Genomic DNA, 13557 nt, shown 5'->3' on the forward strand with positions numbered 1-13557 from the left:
GAGAAGCGGTTGATGCCCAGCAGTGCGCGCCCCTGGCGGGACCACTCTATCATGGGTGTAGGCTCACCCTCTGCCTGGCAGTTGAGCACAACTGTGGTGCCAGCGTCCACCACTGTCTCAGCTGGCTCCACAATGATGGTGGGTGCTCCTGGAAGCAGAGGGGTGGTACCATGTGATCTTACATTTAATTCTACTTAATTCACATGTCAAAATCAATATACCAGTCAAGGGGTAAAAATAACACCTGATTATGTCACTACATTTTTTAAAGAGCATTATTAAATCACTGGAGAACTCTTTTAGGTTGTAATAACTTTCACATTCTTTTCATCTAGAAATGCCAGACTTGATACTAAATAGGACTGACACAGAGCAGACAGACACTCACTCTGCAAAGTAAGTGTGACACTTCTTTCCACCACCCCAGCGTCATTAGTTGCCACACACATGTAGTTGCCTGCATCTTCACTCTGTATAAAATGGAATAAAAAATAAATACAGTTCATTATCATAATTAGGAAAAATATAATATAGAAATATACATAAAGGGTCTCAGTCTCAACATGTTTTCCTACCACTGTGCCATAGATTGCCAGAGAGCCATTGTCCAGCTGACGGATTCGGTTGCTGATCTGGATGTTTATTCCATTTTTGCTCCACTGGATGGTGGGCAGGGGGTCACCGCGAACCTCACAGTTCAGGATGGCATTGCCCCCCAGAGGTTCAATCCGGTTGGAGTGAAGATCCCCATCAATGATTGGAGGCTCTGAAGGCAGACAGAAAAATAAATCATAAAAGTTTGCCTTGACATTATGTGGTCAAATTGTGAGCTAAACAAGTGTCATGGGAGCGTGGTTTTACCTTTCACATATACAAAGCCCAGTGACTTGATGGTTCCTACACTGTTTTCTGCCACGCAGGTGTAAGTGCCAGAATCTTCTTTACTCACTTTCTCTATCACCAGTTCACTGCGGCCGTTCATATGATCGTAGTGAACTACAGCATTCACAAAACGCAGTAAAAGACAATATGAGAAAAACACAGTTAAAATGTATGAAACACAGCTACATAAAAATGGATTTTGGGGGACTTTTTATTTCTGAGCAATTATAAAACATTCGCCTAACGAGTGGAGATGTTTCCTCACCTGGGATAATATTGTTGTTGAGGGCCCATGTGATCCTTGGTGGCGGGATGCCACTGACCCCACAGGTCAGCAGGAGGCGTTCTCCTTTGTTGAGGGCCACATCTGCGAGCAGCTCAGTGAAGACAGGGTGGGTATGAACTGACAGAGTTACTGTTTGACTGTCCTGCCCGACTGCATTAGTGGCAATACAGGTGTAACTGCCTGCATCATCAGGCTGGTGCAGAGGAGAGATCAGGAGAGACAGAACATGCAGAAAGTTTTTTTTAAATACATCTTTTTGGCACAAGACAGGCGTAGTACTTGTTACATAATAACATGCATTGAATAATCAATTATTAATTACATTACCTGCAATAAGATGAGCAGATCTAAATTTAATACAAGTCAATGTCACTTCCTAGTAGTCTGCAGGAAGATAACTTGTTGCTCTTTGTTTCTCTTACCTGAGCAATGTCTATAACCAGCTCTCCAGAGGGCAGGATAGTGTACTCCCCTGTGCTTTCACTGACAGGATTACCATCCTTCTCCCAGGACAGGCTGGGATGTGGGACCCCCTCCACCACACACACCAGCTGGGCCTGACTGTTTTCTACCACTGCTACCTCCTGCTCTCCACCACGAATGGAGGGAGGGACTGCAAAAATAAGGGGTTCATTTTTAATTATCACATTATTTCTAAAAAAGATATTGGTGGCCTCTAATGCCCTGTGCGCTACGTTTTGACATTTTGAGCCAGCGGGTCTGATTTTATGGCAAATTAGCTGGATCGCTTTACGGCACAAATGGAGGCATTGGTTTTCAAGCTTCCCTGGAGTAACAGACCGTATTGCTAGTGAAGTGCTAAATGCAAATGTAGTCAAAGCAGCAGGTAGGGACATGAAGCAACATCATCTTTGTGGTTTTGAGATAAAAAAAGATATCAAGGTGTAACAACAAAGTCATACAACAACAGAATCACCACAGATGAACAACATAAACAAACACCACAAACATATAGTCGTATGTTGTCTTCAGTAATGTGGTTTACAGTGAATTGACTAAAACTTACTTTGTACAGTAAGGCTCATTTCAAGGTTTACAGTTCCCGCTGCGTTGGCAGCAGTACATGTGTATCGTCCAGTATCACTGGGTTGGATGAAGGCGATCTGCAGGGAGCCTGAACTCAGAACCCGCTGCCGCACAGATTCCTTCAGCGGCTGCCCGTCTTTATGCCATGTGACAGAGGGAGGAGGGGAGCCGTCAGCCTGGCACTGCAGCGTCACAGAGGAGTCCACTGGTGCCAGGTACTTTTGATTCTCTGAACTGATCACGGGAGGCACTGCAGGACACAGTGCAAACAGAAATATCACATGCTGTCAGTACATGGCATTATTAGCAAGAGAAAGAATCAGCATCATTGTAAGACTGACTAATACTTAACACTTTTTTTATCTTGACAACTATTTAGTCTGATTACCGTTACTTTGTGTGTGACCTACCTTGTACTTTGAGCTTGGTCTTCCCTAGTGCAGTGCCAGCCGGGTTTTGAGCCACACATATGTATGTACCAGAGTCTGAAACAGAAGCCTTGGAGATCTGCAGACTTCCATTAGGCAGCACAGTGAAACTTCCACCTGGTATAGAGCAAAAGAAAATGATGTTATGACTAACTGCTTACAGTCTAATTATTGACACACACAGACAGGATGAATTACCTGTGGTGGGTATGTTGATGCCCTCCTTCTGCCAGGTGATGGTGGGCCTCGGTGAGCCTGTGGCCCTGCAGGGCAGAGTGATGGGGTTATTGAGGATAACGTCCAAGTTGGGCGGGTGGGACTGGATCACTGGAAGCTCTGAGGAGGCAAAAAGGAAAAGGCTGATGTTCAGAATGATGAAAAATATAAATAACTGAAAATGAAAGCAGATTTTAGACAGCAATTGGAGCATAAAATTCATACATATAATCACAGATGAAATAAATGCTTTGGCACTTATTTCTGTCTCATCATGTGGAAAATCATTAATGATGTTCAGTGGTGAAGCAAGTAATGAGTTCCCTTTCCCATGTGAACATGAAGGAGCTTTTTCTAAGCTACCAGAGTCGGTTTCCTATGTCAGACCTGGGCAAATTGCCAGCTTTGGCTATTTTCTTCAAGATTCAGGAAGATTTCTAGATCTTTCACCACAGCTCCATTAGGAAAAAAATCAGGAACCTTCCCGGACACAGTACACAAATGACTATTTTAAAATCCTGCATGGCCAAGTCTCAGGAGCTATATACAATCTACAGTAAAAAAAAATCAATTAAGGTCAGAACTTGATGTATCGTCTCTTGAGTTGTTCTTACCCTGCACTGTGAGTTGTACATGGCGTTGGGTGGAGCCTGCAGCATTCTTCGCTGTGCATGAGTAGCGTCCAGCATGACTGAGCTCAGCTGAGGTAATCTCTACTGGACCTGAGGACAGAATAACAAAGACCTGATCAACATAATTACCTCATGTTGATCACAAGGTCCCACTCATTTGACATTTTGGTATTGTACTTCTGGTGTGTTTTTGTTCAACACAAAAACGTACTACTACCTTATATTTCCTTTTTTTATGCCATAAAAACAGGTGAGGCAAAGAAACAAAGAAACAAAAAAAAGAAATTATAATAATTATTAGTTACCTTTCAAAGGAGAACAGGTTTATGATAGTAATCAAAAGGGTTGAAGAACAGTTACCTTTTTATTTTGGGTACATTGCTTTTCAGGTTTGTGCACAAACATGTGGATGTCTGGTAACAGTTTAATGACAGTTACCCTGTCCTCACTGGCAAGTTATCCACAATCACATTTTAATTAACCTGACTTGATATTATTTGCACAATTCTGACCTGAGGGCAGGACGCTGTATCCTCGTCCCTCTTTGGTAATCTTCATGCCATCCTTGCTCCAGTGTATCGTGGGCTCAGGGACACCAGATGCAGTACAGGCGATAACCACCGGGGACAGTCTGGTTACAGTTAATTCTGTGGGTTCGTCTGCTATGGATGGAGGAACTGTGGAGAGATAAGAGTGAAAAGGAGACAGAAACAAAGGGGATAAGAATGTTTTAAGTCTGTGTTTTCAGCAATAGTAACTGTGAATGTGAACCAAAAATGTTTACAACAGACAATGATGAACATATCATTAGCAGAATTATGAAGCTGTTGAATAATGCTGTATTACTCACCATGGACAGTGAGGTTGATGGATCTGGAGTGTTCCCCTGCCTCATTAGAGACCACACACTCATACACTGCTGTGTCCTCAACTGTGGGAGCTATAACTACCAGGGAGCCTGATGATAGTAATCTGGAAAAAATGAAAAAGAGGTCAAGTCAGTATTTGGAAGTAGATGCACTTTAAAGTCCTGCCTCTATGTGCTCAAACTATTTAGAGATTAATTTGGTTTATTGCTGTATAATCATAAAATGATTATAAATTTTGATATTTGTCTTTTCTGTGAAGCCTGGCTTGAGCTGAGTTTTTAAGATCTTGAATAAGGAAACAGAGAGAGAGAAAACCTGGATCAACCTGTACATATTCTGGTTCTGGTCAGTATTGATGGCTCGACCATTTTTCTTCCAGCTGACAGTGGGTTTGGGTATGCCAGTGGCGTCGCAGGACAGGGTGGTCTGAACGTTGACTGTAACCGTTACATTGGTGCGACCATCGGCGATAGAAGGAGGAACTGAAAGATGAGAAGCAGCGATCATGGGATTACTGGGTGACTGTATTTGTGGGTGATGGAAATAATTCTGTTTGCACATATTTACTACCCACCATAAACCTGCAGATCTACTCTCTTGCGTTGTGTCCCGGCCTGATTTGTTGCCATACACAGGTAACGGCCTGTGTCGGTCACCTGAGCAGAGTGGATGTGCAAAGACCCATCCTCCGCAAACGTGTACCTGTACACATTCATACAGACAGGATTGTATATGTAACGGTTATAACATCATGATAGTAATAGTGGTTTAAGATACAATCAGTGACAACAACATCATTGCTGTATGACGTTTGGCTTTACCTGGGATTGTTTCCTGCCAATATTGCACCATGTTTCCTCCAGGTGACACGAGGCGGGGGGACTCCACTTACGATACACTCGAGCACTGATGGCTGGTTGATGTGTACTGACACTGTCTGGGGGCCGTCCTTGATAGTTGGGGCCACTGAAGGAACAGGTGACAGATTGAAAGACACATGGATTTTATTCATTTGTACCTTTGTGATCAATACATCTCTGTAACTGTTTACTGAGGGAATTGGAAAAAAGACAAATCCTCTGTAACTGTACCATTGACAGCCAGGTTAAACTGCCGCGTGGTCTTGCCAGCGATGTTACTCGCCACACAGGTATACTGAGCTCTGTCGCTAAGCTCAGCCAGGTTGATCTGTAAGTAGCGGCCGGTGGACAGAATCCGCACTCGGGCAGAAGCCTGCAGAAAGATAAAAAGTTATTTGTGAATAAACCTCAGGAGAAGTCATGCATTTTATGGATAGTTGTTCCTTGTTTGGTTTCTGACCTGCAGTGGTTGGCCATCTTTGAGCCAGGTCAGAGTTGGAGGTGGAACAGCATCAGATTTGCACTCCAGAGTCACCTGTCTGTTCTGCAGCACTGATATATTCTGAGGTGTGCTCTCTCCCGCGATGTTAGGAGGGACTGTTACACGAAAACCAAACAGAGAAAGGAGCTAGCACATGGATTTTATAGCCAGGTCTTATTTTGAAGATCTTATTTTTTTCTATTTTCCGATAAAGAATAACAGAGAATACCTATTAGTAGAAATAGATTTAGTTAACTATGTAGAGTATAACTGAGTCTTCCTTTTCTGCTTTGCTTTAAACACATTATGTACAGTGCACACAGTGGGTATACATCTATGTTACCCACCGTGCACTCGAACCTGGAACTCCTTGTCATCGTCTCCTGCTGGACTGTTGGCTAAGCAGCTGTATCTGCCAGTGTCCTCCAACTGAGTACAAGTGTAAAAAATTGAAAGAAAACATGTAAGAACAAAAGAAAGGACACACAAGCTGTTTAAATTACCATAGATAGTACTGTACAGTATGTAATGCAATGTAAGGTTCAAAGGTTTTAAGGAAAAGTGATTAAATTAAAGGTGTATTAAAACGTATGAGAAATGGGATTTCACTGTAACAATCCCTGGTCATTGACCTGTGCTGAGGCCACACGGAGCATTTCTCCTCCCCGGAGGAGGCGCAGACTGTCTGTCTGTGGGAGTGGGCGTCCATCCTTCAGCCAGGTCAGAGAGGGTGTGGGGATACCTGAGGCCTCACACTGAAGCTCCAGAACATTATTAACCACTACAGATACTTCTTCAGGTACACCTGAGCCCCTGATGCGTGGAGGGTCTGAACAAGAAGATGGAATTTCGTAAGATGACAACATGCAAATTTGTGCAATACAGTTGAGACATTAGCAACAATGGGCCTTGTTCAGTATTGTCAGGAAGTCAGTATTACTTTCCGCACTGTACTCACCCAGCACCTTCACGTTGAAGTGGCGGCTTGCTTGACCAGCAGTGTTGTTAGCCACACAGGTGTAGCGTCCTGTGTCATTGACCTGGGCCTGGATGATCTGTACAGTGGTGTTCAGGTTGAGGAACCTGAGGTGAGAGTCAGGAACTACAGTCTCTCCCTCTTTGATCCAGGACACAGTGGGGGTCGGGGTCCCATCGGCAATACACAACAGAGACACTAAATTTCCTCTGACTACAGTTACATCCTCTGTGCTCCCTGCTCCATCCAGACCGGGAGGGACTGAGGACAGTAATCAAAGATAATTGATTATCATTCATTGCCGAACAGAAGAATGGTGTTTGGTGATTTGCATTACGAGTAAGTCATGTTTTCATACTCACCATACACCTGTAGGTTATAATGTCTATTGTCCACTCCTGCCCTGTTTGATGCAACGCAAGTGTAGGTGCCACCATCAGAAACCTGGGTTCGTGTAATCCTGACAGACAGAAAATGGTACAACATATAAGTATCCTTCACTCGTACTAAAAGGTGTAAACTCCATATAGATACGATTTATTTGGCATGTTGTCAGGAGGGCATTGCAGCAGTCGAGGTGGGAGATAAACATGGGCTGGACAGAGAGTTGGGTGGCGTACTGAGTCAGGTAAGGCCTGATTTTTCTTATGTCGCACAGTGCAAAGCAGCATGACCGGGAGATGGATGCAACATAAGGAAAGCTGATCATCAAATATGATACGCAGGTTTCTCGCAACCTTGGTTGGGGTAAGAGATGAAGACGCGATTTTAATACTGATATCATGATGGAGAGGCTGATCGGCAGGGATGACTAAGAGTTCAATATCATAGTCTTACCCATACAATGCATATTATTATCATTTCAAATAAAAATGTCTGACCACCATTTCCCATACATAAGAAACACAAGAAGTTGTTTTTAAAGCATCACCATGTGTTACAACTGACCTACCGGAGCACCTGTCCAGCAGAGAGGAGCCGTATGTGGGAGGAGACCGGCAGGGGGAGGCCATTTCTCAGCCAGTTGAGTTGAGGAGGAGGAGAGCCTGTAGCAACACACTCGATGTTGACAGAACTGTCCAGAACTGTGGTCAACTCCTCAGCTGTCTCAGTGTTGCCGTCTATCACAGGAGGCACTAAGAAAACAAACGGAGAGTGTGGTCTGTGACAGAAACATGCACTCACCCTCCCATCATTAATGAGAGTTTAAAGTAGATCGTATTGTGCATCACATGTAATATGTATTTGAAAAAAGGTAATAATAATAATATTATCAATTAAACCCACCATACACATTTAGATTGAATATCCTGTCCTCCTCTCCTGCAGTGTTGCTGGCCACACAGGTGTACTTGCCACCATCAGTGGTGTGAGCTCCAATCACAGTGAGTGAGCTGCCATCCGGACTGATCCTGAACACAAAGACAACATCACATTATCTTTATGATTATTATTAGCATCACTTATCACTGGATTGGCCTACTGTGAAGTCCATCATTTGTTTTTTGTTTTTTTGATTGCGGATTTTACTGTACCTGAGGCCTTTGTTCCCTGTATTTTTGATGACTTCCCCATCCTTCAACCACTGGATGGTTGGAGTCGGGGTTCCCTGGACTCGACAGACCAGCTGGATGCTTTCATTTAGCAGAACTCCCATCTCACTGGGCAGCTCTGATCCAGAGATACTGGGAGGGACTAAGAGAGAATTACTGGTGTTAGTGGCACATTGATTATCTGGTAAGTTAACACACAAGTTACATATAAATTGGATATAGTAACAGTGATAGTTTCTAGAAAAGAGTTGAGACTTAAACACGTGCATTTACCTTGTATGGTGAGGTGGTAACTCTTGCGTGCTTTTCCCTCCACGTTGGAGGCCAAACATGTGTACGTGCCACTGTCAGAGAGCTGTGACCGTGCAATCTGAAGCTTGCTGCCCCCTGAGAAGATGTGCATCTCCAGAGACTCTGAATTCTCTAAAGAAACATGAAGTTCATATGTTTAGTATTAAATTAAATGACATTGGCATAGCTACTGTACCTGGTTATATCACAGACAAATAATGAATCTCCTTTCCCAGGAGGCCATTATCAGACTATAAAACCGTTTTTTCTGGTGTGTGTGACTGACGAAAAGCCTACAGTCGACCTCTCTTAAACTTAAATCATGCAGACATACCTATGGGTCGTCCATTCTTCAACCAAGTAAGGCTGGGAGGAGGGATACCAGTAGCATCACAGGAAAAGGTGACTGGGTTACTGATGGTTTCCACCACACTCTCCTCTGCTGGGCCATCGATACTGGGAGGTACTGAGGGATGAGAGACAGAGATTTCTCTTAAACATTTCAAGTGTAACGTGGTGTTTCTAAATATGTGTTTTATGAATTTTCTGAGTTTTGAATAAATCAATATCTAGAATGTGCTACCATAAATATTCAGGTGGAAGTTCTTGTCCACCTGGCCAGCAACATTGGTGGCCTTGCAAACATATTGTCCTGTGTCAGACACCTGAAGAACAGAGGTAACATGTAAGGCAGGTGTACAAAAAAACATTGAACGATATTTACTATCATATATGAGAAGGAATTTTTTTACTTTATTATTAGGTCTTTAGGTCTCTAGCTGATATTAGGGCATGTTTCTCCACAGGTCACACACATGTCCCTTATTGGTGTATTGTTTATTTGTAGCATAGCTGATAGTGTCCAGCTGCCCAATCACCATTGGCAGTTACCATAGTAACCTAGGTTGAGATGACACCCTCAGATATAGGACAGTCTAGGAGTCTCCGGTGAATAGCCGTTACATCCCATAACCAGAACACCCCCCTCAGGGTCATGATTCACACACAGGACAGAAGTGAGGTAATGTTAAAGATTAAGTACCCAATAGAATCTTCACACATGTAAGAATGTAATGTGGCTCCATGAGGAATAACCTTATTTGGACATGTAGTAAGTATGATATAGTTATAGGGTTAAATGAGGCCACCAGGAAGGATTCCTTTGGAACAGGGGTGACATTACACAGTGTTAACTTGTACTGCTCTTCTCTCTTCTCCTTGACTGAATCAAGCTTCACTAAATGCTTCTGCTTACGACACCATCTGAGGCTCCTGAAACCTCTGTCATCACGGCCAGTTCAGAGATTTCCATCACAATATAGTCAGTCAATATAAGTGTTTGCCTGCAGGCAGTTACAGGAAGACAATTTAGTTTTACTTTTAAAAGTGGTAGCTACTATAGCTGAGGTGACAAAGACAAGACCACGCTGTTTGACTTGACATGTGATCGCTGAAAAATAAAAACGACAGAAAACAAGGAGCAGACAATGTGGTATCCATTCATGTCTCACCTCCGAGCCTTTGATCTGCAGCATCTGCCCCTCTGCCAGGATGCGCAGGTTGGCTGATTCTGTCACCACCCTCCCATTCTTGTACCAGGTGATGGTGGGAGGAGGTACAGCGTTGGACTCACACTCCAGGGTTACTGATTTCCCTACAAGCACATTCACCACCACAGGAGAGTCCCCACTACTGTCCCGGATACTCGGAGGCACTGGAAGACAGAAAAACGTTTACCGTCAGTTTATGAAGTAAAATAAGAAGCGCTCAGTGAACATTATACACAGTGCAGATTTAGACTGACCAAAAACTGTGAGATAGATGTGTTTATAAGCCTCTCCAGCTGCGTTCATGGCCACACAGCTGTACTTTCCTCCATCAGATACTTTTGCTTTCAGAATCTGTAGTGTACGACCACCTGAAGGAACAATTGGACACACAGATGCTGTAATTAGGCTTTAGTTATGGATATCCTGTTGAGTCTTTTATTGCAATATGACTAATATGACTATGCTAAATGTTTATCCTTTTAAATGCAGGTGTAGATTACTCCAAGCATGCAGTACCTGGCATGATGAGTGCATTGGTGTTGCCTTGAATGGGACCCCTATCATTTAGCCAACTCAAGGTGGGAGGGGGGAAACCAGTAGCTTCACAAGAGAGGGACACAAAGTTGTTCACCACCACTGTCACATTCTCAGGACTCAGGCCGATAATGGTGGGAGGCACTGAAAGAGAAACATTCAAAAAAGCAAAATAATACAGAATCTTTTCACATATTTTAAAAAAGGAAGGCAGTTCAGGATGTCCATGCGACTCACCATGAACATTGAGATTAAAGGATTTTTCTGCACTCCCAGCCACATTGTCAGCCACACACACGTAGCGCCCTGTGTCAGATACCTGAGCAGCTGACACCTGGAAAGAAGGATGGAGAAATACATACTCAGTAAGAATACAGATCTAGTGTACATGATATGCATGTAAGAGACAAAGCAACACCATAGCACCCTAATATTAAAGATTAAATTGGGGTGGACCTAGTGTCAACAATCCATTCTAATATATTAGATCATAATATAATCCTTCCTGGTTGTTACCTGAAGTGTTCTCCCATTGGATAAGATTCTATGCAGACCATCAGAGCTGACTGGCCGGTTGTCCTTGAACCAGGTGATCTTGGGGGCTGGGTTTCCATCCACATGACACTCTAGTTGGGTAGTTTTGTTGACCAGGACTGTGACCTCATCAGGTAAATCGCTGTCTGTTCCTCGTATAGACGGAGGCACTGGTGCAGCGCAGAAATGTGCAGTGAGAGACTGTTCTATTTAAAAAGACTTTTCCCCAGCTCTGTTCAACTGACTGATACTTGTACCACAAAAAGTGTTTTTACTCACATAACACTCTGACATCATACTGAATGGAGTCTTCTCCTGCTTCATTGACAGCCACACATGTGTATCTGCCTGTATCTTCAGCCTGGGCCCTGGGAATCTGTAACACTCGCCCACCTGAGAATAAAAACAGTAAAAATTTGTATGAACACATTCTCTGTCTTTCCCTCTCTTTCTTTCTGTTTTCTTTGTCTGTCTCACCTGGCATGATAAGAACTTTGTCATTGGAGGTCAGTAGTTGTCCATCTTTGTACCAGGTTAGTGTAGGAGGAGGGACAGCATTGGTCTCACAGTACAGAGAGATGGGATTATTGAGTATCACATCCCGAACATCCCCTCCAAAGCCTGGGAGAGAAGTGGTATCACCAACTCCACCAGGCCTGTTGAAATTAGGTGGTACTAAAAAGGAGGAAACGAAAAAGAAGGAAACCATTCTTTCAGCATTCCTGGAAATGTTATTTCATAGTGTGGTTGGAAACACAATCGAGTTTATGGTGTTTTTAGTCACAAAACTTTAAAATCCAATGGAATTAAAAATTTTAAGAGCACTAGTCATTTCTGCAGGTATTAACCATTTTCAATATGGAGTTTTAATATTTCAATACAAAAGCACAAAAACACAGGAATACTCTTTGAGCCCATGAAATGCACAAATAGTTTCAGTTAACACATTTGCATCAGTCAACCCAGTTCACCTTGTATATTTACATCAAAGTCCTTCTCATCCTCTCCAGCTATGTTAGTGGCTATGCAGGTGTAACGCCCAGTGTCTGACACCTGGGCATGCTTAATCTGAACAATACGACCGTTGGCTGTAATGGACACATGGTTGTCTGCCCGCAAGATCTGTGGAGGAGAAGAGGCATCAGAGAGAATCCAAGTAACTTTTAAAGGTTATTTTAAATATATAAACATTTACCTCTTTATTCACTATATATAGACAATAGAAAATGTCCTACTAATTAGCGGATGGACTTCAAAACATTAGAGACAGGAGGCAGAACATCTACCTGTCCATCCTTGTACCACTGCAGTGCTGGGGTAGGAAAGGCCTCAGCTGCACACTCCAGGGTCAATGTGCTGTTGACCTTAATCTTGACCTCTTTGGGGGCCAGTCCCTCCCCTGGGATATCATTTTTATTGATCTGTGGGGGAACTGGAGTGAAGAAAGCATTCAATAATTATAAGTATGTTATATATATATATATATATATATATATATATATGCATTCATTTTTGAGCATTTATAGCTAATTCATCAACAGATTAAATTATATCATTGACCATTACTTAAAATCAGGAACAATAGGTTATGCATTTGCCAAATAAACTGTACTGTGACTTCCTTCCCTGGCCAAGGCAGATACAGCATGTTTCAAAGATATGGAATACTCCAGCAGACAAATACTGAGAAAAACTTACAACCAAATCGTCTCACCATAAACCTTGACCTCATAGTGCTTCAGTGTCTCCCCAGCCTCATTAGTGGCCACGCAGGTATATCTCCCAGCATCCTCTTCTTTAGCATTAAGAATCTGCAGGGTTCGCCCACCTGTGAAGCCATATAAGTCATATAGTACTGTTGTATTCTACTCTATTCATGTCGACTGTTTCGTTATGAACATGTGATCTCAAACCTGGAAGCACTCGGACATTGCGGCTGGACTCAAACGGAGTGCCGTCTTTGAGCCAGGTGATGAGAGCAGGAGGGTAAGACTGGACTTCACACACGAGAGACGTGGGACTGCTCAAAGTTACTGTCACCTCCTCTGCAGAGCCATCAGGACCCGAACCAGCAATGGTGGGAGAAACTGGCAAGAAAAGAACAGGAATAAACACCAATCAAATTAATTTAATTCTGACTGTAATCCATGTAAATAGTATGACTCATTTGTGAAACATTTCTAAAAGGATTAAAGAGTTGTCTCTGTACCCAGGACATTAAGGTTGAAATGCCGGCTGCGATCTCCTGCACTGTTAGATGCCAGGCAGCTGTATCTGCCAGTGTCTGCAACTTGAGCACCAGAAATTTGGAGGAAACGGCCGTGAGACAAAACCTGGTGGCGTCTGTCAGGCACTAGCAGCTGTCCATCCTTCAGCCATTTAATCTCTGGTACAGGGTTACCTAGGAAATCATTAAGG

The 13557-nt window shown here is 43.1% G+C and overlaps 1 protein-coding gene across 1 annotated transcript in view; it reads right to left on the reverse strand.

Moving 5' to 3' along the window:
• Positions 1 to 13557, reverse strand: part of hmcn1 (hemicentin 1) — an 80724-nt gene that overhangs the window by 9365 nt on the left and 57802 nt on the right. Inside the window, 39 exon segments of the mRNA XM_056378753.1 lie at positions 2 to 148; positions 389 to 470; positions 576 to 766; positions 862 to 996; positions 1148 to 1361; positions 1591 to 1781; positions 2196 to 2465; positions 2626 to 2760; positions 2842 to 2979; positions 3474 to 3581; positions 4004 to 4168; positions 4342 to 4463; positions 4686 to 4842; positions 4935 to 5062; positions 5182 to 5326; positions 5452 to 5593; positions 5681 to 5817; positions 6049 to 6130; positions 6334 to 6530; positions 6660 to 6938; positions 7040 to 7137; positions 7630 to 7813; positions 7965 to 8089; positions 8213 to 8372; positions 8504 to 8653; positions 8856 to 8987; positions 9105 to 9186; positions 10033 to 10235; positions 10326 to 10439; positions 10588 to 10749; positions 10843 to 10939; positions 11122 to 11309; positions 11419 to 11532; positions 11617 to 11814; positions 12111 to 12261; positions 12426 to 12571; positions 12854 to 12967; positions 13053 to 13226; positions 13349 to 13540. Of these exon segments, the coding sequence (XP_056234728.1) occupies positions 2 to 148; positions 389 to 470; positions 576 to 766; positions 862 to 996; positions 1148 to 1361; positions 1591 to 1781; positions 2196 to 2465; positions 2626 to 2760; positions 2842 to 2979; positions 3474 to 3581; positions 4004 to 4168; positions 4342 to 4463; positions 4686 to 4842; positions 4935 to 5062; positions 5182 to 5326; positions 5452 to 5593; positions 5681 to 5817; positions 6049 to 6130; positions 6334 to 6530; positions 6660 to 6938; positions 7040 to 7137; positions 7630 to 7813; positions 7965 to 8089; positions 8213 to 8372; positions 8504 to 8653; positions 8856 to 8987; positions 9105 to 9186; positions 10033 to 10235; positions 10326 to 10439; positions 10588 to 10749; positions 10843 to 10939; positions 11122 to 11309; positions 11419 to 11532; positions 11617 to 11814; positions 12111 to 12261; positions 12426 to 12571; positions 12854 to 12967; positions 13053 to 13226; positions 13349 to 13540 (5949 nt within the window).

The sequence above is a fragment of the Seriola aureovittata genome, chromosome 6 (genome assembly GCF_021018895.1).
Source record: "Seriola aureovittata isolate HTS-2021-v1 ecotype China chromosome 6, ASM2101889v1, whole genome shotgun sequence".
Lineage (NCBI taxonomy): Eukaryota > Metazoa > Chordata > Actinopteri > Carangiformes > Carangidae > Seriola > Seriola aureovittata.